Raw genomic sequence first — 13405 nt, 5'->3', positions numbered from 1 at the left:
GAGGCTGCAATCAAATGGAGAAGGACTTTTTTTTTTTGAGAAGGGGGGAAATTCCTCCCTGACATCTTGGCTTCTGTACAGTCTGCACTGACATCCTGTGGTATGGTTCTGGAGTCCAAAATGAACGCGGCTGGGGCTGCACATTCCTGCTCTTATTTCCCTTCCTTGCACTTTGCTCTGTCTCACTCCATCCCCACCCCCACTCCCACCCCCCACCCCTGGTTCCTTCTCAGCTGCTTCTCCTGGCAGGGAGAGAAAAACAAACACCTGCTTGCCCATCATCTCACATTCCCCCTGCTGTGGGGGCTTGCTGAGAGGGGCGCCTCCCCTGCCCACTTGGGTGAAGTTCTTGGAATACCCAGGGAGAGGGGGTCATTCGAAGCTAAAATTGGCTGCTTGCTGTGATGACTAACAGCCACCTGGGCCTGCCATTCTTGTGGCTCCATCTATTTGTGGAATATGGAGACGTTTAGGGTGTATTTGTGTATATGCGAAGTCTTTACTTATAGGAGCACATTTAAAAGAGTTGGAAACCCAGTCTGTGAAGAAATATGTTATGTTCATTTTCTAGAGCTGCGGTAACAAAATACCACACACTGGACGTTTTAAACAAAAGAAATTATGGTCTCACAGTGCTGGAGGTTAGACGTCTGAGATCAAGGTATTGGCAGTGTTGGTTCCTGCTGAGGGCTGGGAGGGAAGAGTCTGTTCTAGGCCCCTGTCCCTGGCTTGTAGATGGCTGCCTTCTCCCTGCATAGCCTCACATCATCTTCTGTCTGTGTGTGTCTTTCCCTTCACATGGCGTTCTTTTTATAATGCCACCTGTCATATTGGAGTAGGGTGAGCTCACCGTAAACTTAACTCATTACATTTACAACAACCCTATGTCCAAATAAGGTCAGATTCTGAGGAACTGCAGGCTAGGGCTTCAACATATGAATTTCAGGGGAGACACGATCCAACCCAGAATGTGTATTGTGAGCTTACCGCATGCCAAACAGTGTGCTGAATTCTGGGGACACACTCTTGAACATGAAAGGCAGTTTCTACTCTCCCAGAGCTTGGTCAAGAGTACAAAGAGTAAAGAGCAAAATTACACAATCAGTAAAGTGATCAGTGCTGCGATAGGGCCTCAGGGAGGCTGCCCTGAGGAAATGAGATAGAAGTGGAGGTCTGGAGGCCACTAGGAATCTGCCAGGGGAAAGGTGGGGTGGAGCCAATGGGTATTCCAGGTAGATATAGATAGATTGAGAGAACCACAGAGAACAAACCAGTGGTTGCCAGAGGGCAGGTGGGTGGAAAAATGGACAAAATAGAATAAGGGGATTAAGAGGCACAAACTTACAAAGGAAGAGAAAAGCCCTAGAGGGATGAAAGACTGTGGCCAGCAGAGAGAATTAAAAGGAGTTCCTCGGCATTAGAGGATGGCATGTGAGGGAACATCCTGGGTGTTGAGGAGGAAAGTGGGAGGAGGCCGAGACAATGCTGGAAAGAAAACGAAGAAGGGCGTTGCAAGCCTGCTGAGGACTTTGAACAGAAACCTGAGGGTACTTGGGGGCCACTGAAGAATGCCATGTAGGAAATAATACAATCACACTTAAGATTTAGAAAAACCCCATTGGCTGCAGTCTGAAGAGGAGGGGAACAGGGAAGAAGACCACTTACGGGGACATTTCTGTGGTCCAGAGGAGAGGTGACCATGGCTTGAGCCATGAGAGTGGCAGGAGAAGGAGCCCACAGGACACAATGCCCTCCCGTCCTTCACAGCCCAGCCCAGGCTTCTCAGCTCTCACAGGCTGCTGCCTTCTCCCAGAAGGTACTTCACATGGTTTTGTGAGTGCTTTGATGCCCATCTCTTCTCCATTATTTTGTTTTTCACTTACATACTTACATGGTATTTACCATGGGCCGGGCACTGAATTAGACATATTAACCCATTTATGTATCAAAAAATAACTGTGAAGCAGGTGCCATTATTAGCCTTATTGTACACAGGGAGACAGGAAGATCTTGCCCCAAGTCACTGAGCTAATAGCTAACAGGTGGGAGAGCCATCATGTGACCTCTAGCTTCAGAGTCCATACTCTTAGTCATATAAGACTCTAGAATCTTCTTACCAGCAGGCTTCCATTTTATCATCACACCCCGAAAAGTGCCTGGAATGTAATAGACCCTCAATAAATTCTTGTTAAATGAGAAAAAAATGCACCCCTATGTTTATTGCAGCGTTACTTACAATAGCCAGGATATGGAAGCAACCTAAGTGTCCGTCAATAAATGAATGGACAGAGAAGATGTGCTAGATATAGATAGATAGATAGATAGATAGATAGATAGATAGATAGATAGATGATAGATAGATGATAGATGATAGATAGATAGATGATAGATAGATAGATAGATAGATAGATAGATAGATAGATGATAGATAGACGATAGATAGATAGATTAGATAGATAGATGATAGATAGATGATAGATAGACAGATAGATAGATAGATGATAGATGATAGAAGGAAGGAAGGAGGGAAAGAAAGAAAGAAAGAAACAAGGGCCCCTGGTGCCTCAGTCAGTTAAGCATCTGCCTTTGGCTTAGGTCATGATCTCAGGGTCCTGGGATCAAGCCCCATGTCAGGCTACCTGCTCAGTGGGGAGTCTGCTTCTCCCTCTTACTCTCCCTCTGTGCTCTCTCTCTCTCTCTCAAATAAATAAATTAATTAATTTTAAAAAGATAGATGTAAAGTTAGATACACACACACACACACACACACACACACACACACACACACAGGAATATTACTCAGCCATAAAAAAGAACAAATTCTTCTCATCTTCCCACACACAACAACATGGATGTACCTAGAGGGTATTATGCTAACTGAAATAAGGCAAATACAATATGATTTCACTTACATGTGGAATCTAAAAAACAGAACAAATGAACAAACAAACGAACAAAACAGACTCACTCCTACAGAGAACAAACCAGTGGTTGCCTGAGGGCAGGTGGGTGGGAGAATGGGCAAAATAGGCGAAGGAGAGTAAGAGGTACAAACTTCCAATTCTGAAATAAATCAGTCATGGGGATGAGAAGTACAGCATAGGAAAGATAGTCGATATCCTAATAACGTTGTGTGGTGACAGATGGTGACTAGACTCGTCCTGGTGAGCATTGCATAATGTATAAAATTGTCTACTCACGGTGTCGTGCACCTGAATATAACATTGTGTGCCAGCTACAATTTAATAAAACAGTTCTTGTTGAATGAATGTTGGTGATGATTGATGATCGGGTGTATATGGTGAAAAGGGGAGGGGTTGGGTGGGAAGTGAGGCCCTTCACAGAGTTCAGGATCACAAATGGGGAAGCGGTGACCAGGGGCTGCAGAGGGAATGAACCACAAAGATCTCCACCAGAGACGTCCACATGGGGAGCGCCTTGAACAGCCTGACGGGGCACAGCTCTTCCCAATCCTCTGGCATCTGGAGCCTCAGCCACCCCTGGGGAGCTTCATGCCACCCACTGCCCTGGTAAGGATAATATCAGTCCAGAGCTTTTCGGTCCTTACCCCATAACAGCTGAATAACAGCTATTAGCTTTGGACTCTAGGCATTTTTATGAGATCTTAGTTCCAGGGCTTGAGGTTTGGCAAAAAGAGCGTATTATTCACACACAAAACAACTGCATTAAAATAGCATTAGAAGTCTGGCTTCCATTGACAAAACCTAGGAAATTCAGAAATGGTGCAAAGCCTGTCCTGAATTCACCCCCACCACCAGGCCTGGGGTTATTCTTCTTGCCAAAGCCATTAAGGGTAGAGAGCAAGGTCCCCAAGGGGCAGACGGAGACATGCTGGGGAAATGCAAGATAGCCCAGGTGAGCAGGGGGAGGGGGAGGAGGAGGATTTGGAGGAAGGGCCATTACAGCAGAGGCCATGGTCAGTGGGCCAGGTCTGCCTCATGGAGGGAGGGACCACTCCTCTGATCCCCAGGCCGGACAAAACTTGGAAGGAGCAGCCTCTGACTTTTCCAGTTTGGAGACCTCCCTTCCACACACTGCTGCTAAGACATACCCACCATTGCCCCATGGGGCAGAAATTTCTATCCTTCTACACACTTTGGACTCAGAGCAGGTACTTTGTTCTCCAGTTTTTGAAACGAATTGAGGAGAAAGAAGCTCAATCATGGGTGAACAATAAGCATTAGGAGACTACTGTTAAGAAAATTGGGGAATTGAAACAATTTAGATTTGGGGTTGCAGTGACAGTTGGGAAGAGAAGTGAGGAAAAGAAATTTCCTCCTCTTGGCCAAAGAAGATCTTTTTCCATGTGAGAGGAGGTGGAACCATTTGTTCTTATTTATTTATTTTCCTAGGCTTATTGAAACATAATTGACAAATGAAATTGTAAGATATTTAGAATGCACAACGTGATCATCTGACACATGTGCACATTGTGAAACAATCTCCCCAGTGAATGAATGAACACATTCGTCACCTCACATATTTACTTTTTTTTTTTTTTTTGGTGAGAACATATAAGTTCTACTCTCAGCAAATTTCAATGATATAATACAGTGTTATCAGTTATAGTCACCGTGTTATATACTAGATCACAGACCTTATTTATCTTATATCTAACAGTTTACAGAATTGTGTCTTTGGATGTACTTTGAGAAGACATTTCTGTAATTCTAGAATTTGTCAGGGCATTTTCAGTAAGAACTTCCCCCAAGCTTTTGAAAATAGTTAAGTGTAATCCAAGAACTCAAAAATGGACCAAGTTCAGGGCACCTGGAAGCCTCAGTCAGTTGAGCATCCGACTCTTGGTTTTGGCTCAGGTCATGATCTTGTCAGTCAGGTCAAGCCCTGCCTCAGGCTCCTCGCTCAGCAGGGAGTCTGCTTGAAGTTTCTCTCCCTCTGCTCCTCTCCCTACTCACGTGCTCTCTCGTGCTCTCTCTCTCTCTCTCTGAAATAAATAAATGTGTTTTTTTTTTGATGAACCAAGTTTGTTTTAAATAGGGCAAACATAAGATAACATAATGATGTTATTTATCATTCTTTTTTTTTTTTTGACAGAGAGAGAGAGACAGCCAGCGAGAGAGGGAACACAAGCAGGGAGAGTGGGAGAGGAAGAAGCAGGCTCCCAGTGGAGGAGCCTGATGTGGGGATCGATACCAGAACGCTGGGATCACACCCTGAGCCAAAGGCAGACGCTTAACAACTGCGCCATCCAGGCACCTCAATGTTATTTATCATTCTGATCCAGAATGATGTCAAATTACTTGACCAAGTTCATACATAACTGGTTGAGCTGGAATTGGAACTCCACCTGTCCCGTTTCAGAGGCTGTACTCCTAACTGCCTCCTGAATTCTCACCCCACCCACCACCACCACACTTGATTTAAGCTGGGGCTTAGCCATCCATCCCACCCCAGACCTGAGTTGCCTATTAAAATCAGCTGAGAGACATCCAGAGGTATAGCACTCATGATTCTTCTAGAAGTCCCTCTCTTAGCTCAAGAAACCCTATTCTCTACTAACCAGCCAAGGGACAGAAAAAGCAATTGTGTTCATTTCTAAATTGTTCAAAATGACTCTAAAAGTCATGTCCTCTTGAAGACACAATGAAGGCCAATTTCATTTGCCCCCTTACTTTTTTTTTTTTTAAGATTTTATTTATTTGACAGAGAGAGAGAAAGAGAGAGCATAAGTAGGGGGAAAGGCAGAGGGAGACTGGGACAAGGGCTCCCTGCTGGGCAGGAAGCCGGACGTGGAGCTAAATCCCAGGACCCCAAGGTCATGACCTGAGCCTTAAGTGACTGAGCCACCCAGGTGCCCTTCATTTACCCCTCTTCTTAAATGGGAAAACTGAGAAGGTTCTATGCTACTAGGTCAACAGATGAGCTGGCGATAAAATTCAGGCTTTAGAAAATTACCTGCAAATCATTTCTCTAAAGTGCTATAAAATGTTATAATAATCCTGGGTAACCTGACTGAAAATGCATTAAAATACAAAACAGCCGGAAGTTGAGAAAAAGTCCTTTCTTCGTCCCTCTTAATCTGTCATTTAGCAAAGCAGGGACAACTTTGGCTCACTCATGGAGTGCTGCTGTTGAAAGGCCCCAGTCATGATTCTGTGACACTCCATCAGAGGGCACTAGTGATACTTCCCACTTCTTGTTTGAAAGCTACACATGAGAGATTATTCAAATAAAATGATTGATGAGGGTGGGGGGCGGAGAGGCAGTGTAAACATTGGCTATAACAAGTTCAGAAGGACGCTCGGGACACGGCGACATCGGCAGAACCAGTGACAGACAGCAAGCACGTGGCCGACTACTTGCGGAGCTCTAGATAATTCTGGTCTGGCTAGAATCCTTATTTAGCCATCTTGATGAGCACGTTAAATGTGCCTTAACTCTAAGTTTGAATGAAAAGCACAAGTACTCGACATGTTTCTTGGCAACACCTTTTGAAAAAAGCATGTGTTTGTCTCTAGTGTTGCACTAGAGTTCTTTGGTGGGAACTCTCTTGAATTAAAACATCCTCTTCGCAGGTGGAATTTTTAGGCTTTTTCCTACCCTCCCCATCCCATGGCCCTCCGCCCTGCACACACACACACACACACACAGAGGCACACACACACACACACAGAGGCACGCACACACAGGTTCGTGTGTACACACCCATCAATCACAGCTGAGGGGCTCACTGCACCTGGGTGTGAGCAGCTGGCCTTCATGTACCAAATTCCCACCAGACCCAAGCAGTGAAGCTTCAGTGGAACAAACACAGGAGGTGTGAACCCATCTCGTCCCCCATCTCCCAGGAAAAGTTTTCCCTGGATCATGCCCGTTGGTTCTTTCCTTGTCTGTTTTCTACCTGAGCTGTGAGGTCTCAGTGAGGAGAAGATGGTAGCAGAATGAGACGCCTGGGTATCAGAAATAGGGATGGTGAGGAACGAAAATGATTTATAGGGTTTCACCAACCTCTGTTCTTTCTCTTCTTCTTCCTCTCGTAGTTCAAAATCCCACAGATGTGAACATGGAAAAATATATACCCTCGTTTTATCATTTAATTAGTTAACACCTCACTCTGAGTCTGGTTGAGTTATGAAACCTTCCGGTTCAGAAATTCAGGTGGAGGTTGTGGGGGAAACGCCCACTGTAGAGAGTCACCAGGTTCATCCTCCCGGCACTAGTGAAGGAGGACATCACCTCATGACCAGCTTCTGCTGAAGATTACCAAACCCACACAAACATTTCGGTTCCATGGAAACTGCAGGAATACCGGCTGGGCTCTGAGCCTGGGAGAGAGAACTGAGCATCCCCGGTTGGTCTGGTCCCACAAGCGACTTCCTGTGTTGTCACTTCACACCACCACACCACAATGTTGCCTTGGGAAATGCCAGAGAGAGAGAGTGTGTGTCTTGTAAAAGCTCTCTCTTCGACTAGAGTGGGTTAGCTGTGTTGCTGCCCAGAGACAGGAGACAGGAAGAGATGACTAACCCTATTATCCTTTGTGCTACATCACTGAGTGGCTTCACAGGGGCTCTCCTGGGTGGGAGGCTGGCAGAGAAGACCTCCAACATCCTTCAGCCCTGTGATTCACAGGAGTGAGTACCCTTCATGATGTTCCACCGTCAAGGAGCATGGACTTGCACGTTTTTATTACTGGAAAGGATGAGTCCATTAATGAAGACACTCATGGGGCACTTTAAATTTTAGGCAGTAGACACACATGACTTTGTTCTTTCTCTCAGGCAACGAACTACCTTTCTGAAGAAGACAGCAGACCCCTTTAATAGAAGACCCAGACGGCTTCTTAGATCAGGTAATCGTGTAAGAAAATGTTTGGAAAAAGAAAAAAAAATCACAAAGTTTTCCTTTAAAATACCTGAAAATACGAGTGCCAAGTTCCCTTGCCTGTCCCCTCCCCGTCACTGCACACCCCAGAGAATAAAACCGCGCTTCTAGCAAAGGATATAAGTCAATGCAGAGTGGCACACAGATGCCATTCGGCAATGCGCGGGGGGCAGGAGGGCCGGTGAGAATCCTCAGGGGGGCGCCCTGAAGCCGGCTTCGGAGGAGCCAGGGAGCCTGGCGGGCAGAGAGGGGGCTCCAAAGGGACAAGGATGAAAGTGAGCCACGCGAGCGGGAAAGACTATGGGATCGTAGAATTTTGCTTTTTTTTATCTCTTCAAAAGCAAGTGATGTGAATCCACCAGGAAGCACGGATTTATGACACGCTAGGGATGATTATTCAGAAGAGTTTGTTGTTGTTCGGGCTCTCAAAGCAAAGCCCACTTTGCAGCCAGCGCGGGTGTGCTCCTTGAGTCCACAGTGGGTGTCCAGCCACTCTTCTGGGCCGGCCATCTTCCAGGAGCTAGCCCGGGGCCTGCAACAACACCAGCAGTGTCCCCGCTGCCACGGAGCTCGCACTCCTGTGTGGGAGATGGGCAAATACCAAGTCAATAAACAGAGGGCAGTCCCCAGAGTGAGAACGTGTCTCAGAAAGATAAAACCTTCACATGATGAAGTGGTGGGTGGGGGTAGCCTTTGAAAGGGGAGTTAGGAAAGACCTCTTTGCAGTTGTGACATTTGTGCAGAGACCTAAATGACAAGAAGCAACTAACCTTGCAGAGTGAGATGTGCATTCGGGCAGAGGGAACAGGAAGTGCAAAGTCTGTGAGGACAGGAGATTCATGTGTGCTAGGAACAGAAAGAAGGTCAGGGAGGTCAGCCGAGGAGAGTGATAGGGAAGGAGAAGGAGAAGAGAGGAGGTAGGAGATGCGGCAAGGGCCAGATTACAGTAACTCATAGCAAGGAATATGACCTTACCATTGTGTGTCATGGGAAATTGACGGGGAGATTGAAGTAGAATAGGCTTATAATTAAACCTGTAAACATGGTGTATGAATTAGACCTCAGCAGGCAATCCTAGAAGCTCTCCGTGTGCCTGGGACATGTGTGAATGGATGCCTGACTCAGGCTCACATGTGTGCCTGGGATCTACAAGCTGAACAGAGCCACACGGGATTTTTTGGACCTTGGAGGAGACTCTAGTCCTTACATAGACATATTTCCACAAGTGTACATATTGTACCATGAGTATTCAAGTAACATATGTATACCCCATTTCCTAAACACGTGTGTGGTCGTGAATGATATCCAACTTTAAAATACAACGCATTCTACACATTGCATATCGTGTTCTCGGTGGCTCTGCTAAGACCCTGTGGCTGGCGAGCATGCCGTGAACACAGTCTGAAAGGGAGAGAGGGAAACCTTAGCTCGCACTCCAAACCAGCCTCCACCCTCCGAAGGCCCCCAGGACCCTCTTAGGAAGAACCAATCTGTCTGTTCTCATCACTGTGACAGATCCGAATCACCGGTCTCAAGTCATCATTTCAGGGCCAAGATTTTGTCTCCAGACTGTACCTCACTCATTTCTGACAACATGTTGAAAGTAAAACGTGCCTCCCTCCTGCTTCCTTTTAAAATTTATGAGTTTTGCAGTTTGCTTAAAAACGAAAGTTGCTTAAGATTTTCAGAAGGAGATGCTCCTTCACACATCAGCAGGCGGAGGGCAACATCTAAAGGGGCAGAAAAACATTAAACGTCGATCATCAGGGAACATGGAGGACGAGATTTCACATTTTTAGAATGAGAGGATCATAAAATTCAGACGGCACAGCAAACACCAACCAGAGCCCACCTTCCCAGGACTGTATCATAATTGTTCTTATTGATCAATGTTGACGGGTCCCCAGCAGACACCAGCTCATGCTCTGTTGACTAATGGATGCTGGTTAAAAGGTTTCTGTGCCGAAAAGTGATCCCATTTCTAATCTTATCTGCCTGTTTCATCAAGTCGGGGTTGATGAGAGAGGCCCAGGTAATTTGCTCTGTCACCTTGTCCTGGTATCCGATCTCAGGATAGCACTAGATGTGCTATGCTGTTTGGCCATCTGCCATGAGTCCTGTAATTTTTTTTTTTTTTAACAGAGAGAGAGAGCACTCTCAAGAGGGATAGAGAGGGAGGGGGGAGAGGTAGAGGGAGAGAGACTCTTAAGCAGTCTCCATGCCCAGCTTGTGAGCCCTACAGAGGGCTCAGTCTCACGACCCTGAGATCATGACCTGAGCCAAAATCAAGAGGATGCTCAACTGACTGAGCCACCCAGGCGCCCCATGAGTTCTATATTTTAAAAGATTTTAAAGACACACACACACACACACACACACACCCCTCTAAAAATGTTAAGCTAAAAGAATCTTATTTTCTGTTTTAAATCTTTCAACTTGCAGTTAAGGAAACAGATCCTGGGTGAATGGTCAATTTTTCGAGCTAGCAACAGAACCAGAATAGGAAGTAACATTTTCTTCAACCAATTTCAACCCAGGCTACCCGAAGTGGCTCCGGTTATCCAGTCCCCCAACCGTCCAGACTTGGCGATAGCTTTCCTACTGCTCAGCCACGTGGCAGTAAAGCAGGATGGGGATTCTCTCTTAATGTGGTCAGAGTAGGAAACAAACTCCAAATACGATATTGCCTTTACCATACTTTTATTCATCTCATTCCTTCAAATTATGACGATTTCTAATCTGTCTTAAATTAAATTATACACAGCCCTCCTCTTCACGGAACACCACCAGAGATCAGGCAGTAAGCTAAAAGCCATCGATAAGGCAGAAACAGCTCCCTTGTGAACGCACGCCACAGGTCATGGGGAGTCCCCTCAGGCCTTTGTTGGGGAACTGGACTCCGGTTTAATCACCTTAACAAGCTTGTTTGCAGGGTTTTCAAGCTCCCAGAAGGCTGGGAAGAGCAGGGAAATAAAGAGAAGAGAAGCTCTGACAGGCTGGGAGCCACAGGCCAGACCCTGGATGGTGCTCAGGTGCCCCAGAGAACAAAGCAGGAAACACCACCAACAGAGCAGAAACAAAGCAGACACACAACTCAGACAGGATGATCTCCGGGCTCTCTCCCAAACCTCCTCGGGCCCGGGACCAGATTCTGCCAGCAGCTCAGTGCAACAATTAATGCTTTTAAAGTTATCCCTGACTTAAACATCAAGAAAGGTTTTATTTGGTTCATCGTGCTTTGAAGAAACAGAGAAGTGTGACCCATCTTAGCAAGACTGGCAAAGCTATTATTTAGTGTGGCAATGACTGGTAAGATCGTATTGTTTAACGGGTGTACACACACACGTGACCACGCAAAGCCCCTCAGCTATTGTACATCCCCCACGGGCTTCATGTGGCTAGGGTGCTCCTGACGATCCGTTCTCTTGTTCTGAGCCTCCCCTGCACATCCCGCCCGAGCAGGCCAAGGAGGTGGTGGGCTGACACCACTCTCAACCTCCTTGCCTTGAACAGAGGTTTGTGGGCTACTGAGATTTTTTTTTCCCAGTGTCCTGGACCACGCTGGTTAGGCTAAAGCATTGTCACAGCTGTTTTGTTCAAGCATGCCTTGCTTTCACGCTCTCTTTACCCACTCCTCCTTACCAATGTTTTAATGGTTTCTCCTCATAAAAAGTAACTTAGACACCAAAGAATATTATTTTAAAATAAAGACTCTTTAAAAGGAAACATTTTCGGCGTGCCTGGGTGGCTCAGTCAGTTAAATGTCCGACACTTGATTTTGGCTCAGGTCATGATCTCCGGAGTCATGGGATCGAGTCCTGAATCCAGCTCCACACTCAGTGGGGAGTCTGCTTGAGATTCTCTCTCTCCCTCTCCATTTGCCCCTCTCTTCTCCCCGCTCTTCCCCCCCCCACGTGCTCCCTCTCTTTCTCTCTCTCTCTCTCAAATAAATACATAAATCTTTTAAAAAATATTTTAAAGAAAACATTCTCTCCTGAGGAAATAGTTGCTCTCCACGAACCAAAGTTACAAGACAGGCAGAAGTGCCTCGATATATCTTTGGGGATACTGAGGTGTTCTTTTGAAGCTATTTACACACAGGGCTGTTGTTCAAACCCTGGAGTCTCCATCACAAAGTCGAAGTATGCAGGAGAAGCTTCTGTGCCCCGGAGGAGTCTGGCCTGCCTTAAGAACGCATCAGCAATTGTTCTAAGGTCAAAAGACAGCCTCCAGGGAAGAAAGGTGTTCCAGAGCTCTCCTCACTGTGGCTGCCTACAAACAAAACCAGTTGCCCAAGGTGGCAATCTGTAAGATGCCAGAATAAATTAGAGAAAATATGTCACCAATTAATTTGGATGTCCACACTCAACTCTTTACTTACCTGGCCAAATGTAAACTGGTCTTTTTCCTATCGGAGTGAACAATCTAGTAAAATGAAATTCAAAAGCAAGCAAAACAAAAAAAAATTTCCAACAGAATTGACCTTTCTTAATGGAGTAGTTGCTTCTTGCCCCCGCCTCTCTCCAAGATGGACACACAAACAGCCACAGGCTCTCTGAAACCATTCCACCCATCCGGCCGCCAGCCGAGAGCTTAGCTGAAACGCTCGTCATAGTCAACTGGAGCTCTGAACAAGTGATGCATGGTTTAGTGCTGTTTACTGGAAATGGGTGAACTGTTCCATGATCCAAGGGTCGATCCCTCTAGAATCCTTTTCCAGTAGCTGCATTCTTGAGAAAACTGAAAAAAAGCCTCCCCCCCAAAAAAAAACCCCCAAAAAACAGAGAAGAGCATACATGACCTTAAGGGGACTGGGAAACGTGGTGCAGGCACAAAAGTCAAGGGAAGAGTGTTTTTGAACAATACGCTGTCACTGTAACAATCTAAGGACGGTTCTCTCCGCGGAGCGTGTGATGACGAACCCAAGCCAGTTATGAGTGAGTGAGTAAGCACTGCGAGGAAGTGAAAAATGAAAGACAATTCAAATAAGGTATGATGTTATGTTTCTGAAATTAAACTTCCAGTTAAACATGGTAGAGGAAGGAGGGATTTTATTTTACTCTCCTCTCTTAAAACTCGCTGAAACAAAAAAAATGAGCAGGCCCCAAACAAAACTACAGAACGTACTGCCAAAAACCTCTAAAGCCCGGACTGAGGCGGGGAAGGAGGCTGAGGACCATCCCTAGGGCTCAGGCAAAATGCCAATATCCCAAGGGTCAGATCTGAAAGACAAACCCATCATCCTTTGCGGGGCTTCAGGTACCGTTGTGCTGCCAGTGCCCTGCAAAAAGATGCCTGGCCCGGGGAGCGAGTGGAAGGAGCTGGAAGCAAGCTCACACTCTGTTCTGCAAACAGAGATAAATCCTTCTCCCAGATCACACAAAGACAACATCTGCTCACCAAGCATGGGCCAGCAGGGTTGTTCTCACCCAAAGAGATGCGTTCTTGCAGTTCACACAGGGCCCCGTGTGGGCTCGAGGCAGCCCTGGGTCTTCAGTTAGAGACTGAAGATCCAGGAGTCAGACAGGCCAAGGATGAA

The 13405-nt window shown here is 46.2% G+C and overlaps 1 protein-coding gene across 5 annotated transcripts in view; it reads left to right on the top strand.

Annotated features, from left to right (window-relative positions):
* The window catches only part of AIG1 (androgen induced 1), a 310429-nt gene that overhangs the window by 277885 nt on the left and 19139 nt on the right, over window positions 1-13405 (top strand). For 4 of the 5 annotated variants that reach the window (XM_026504924.4, XM_057311000.1, XM_048226197.2 and 1 more), the window contains exon 5: window positions 7764-7834. In XM_026504924.4, coding sequence (XP_026360709.1) covers window positions 7764-7834 — 71 coding nt within the window. Of the gene's footprint in view, window positions 1-7763; window positions 7835-10798; window positions 11086-13405 lie in introns of those variants that run through there. The other variant, XM_057310998.1, reaches the window with a different exon arrangement.

This window comes from Ursus arctos, unplaced genomic scaffold (assembly GCF_023065955.2).
Source record: "Ursus arctos isolate Adak ecotype North America unplaced genomic scaffold, UrsArc2.0 scaffold_13, whole genome shotgun sequence".
Lineage (NCBI taxonomy): Eukaryota > Metazoa > Chordata > Mammalia > Carnivora > Ursidae > Ursus > Ursus arctos.
The sequence above is the reverse complement of the archived record's forward strand: the minus strand, read 5'-3'. Positions and strand labels throughout refer to the sequence as shown.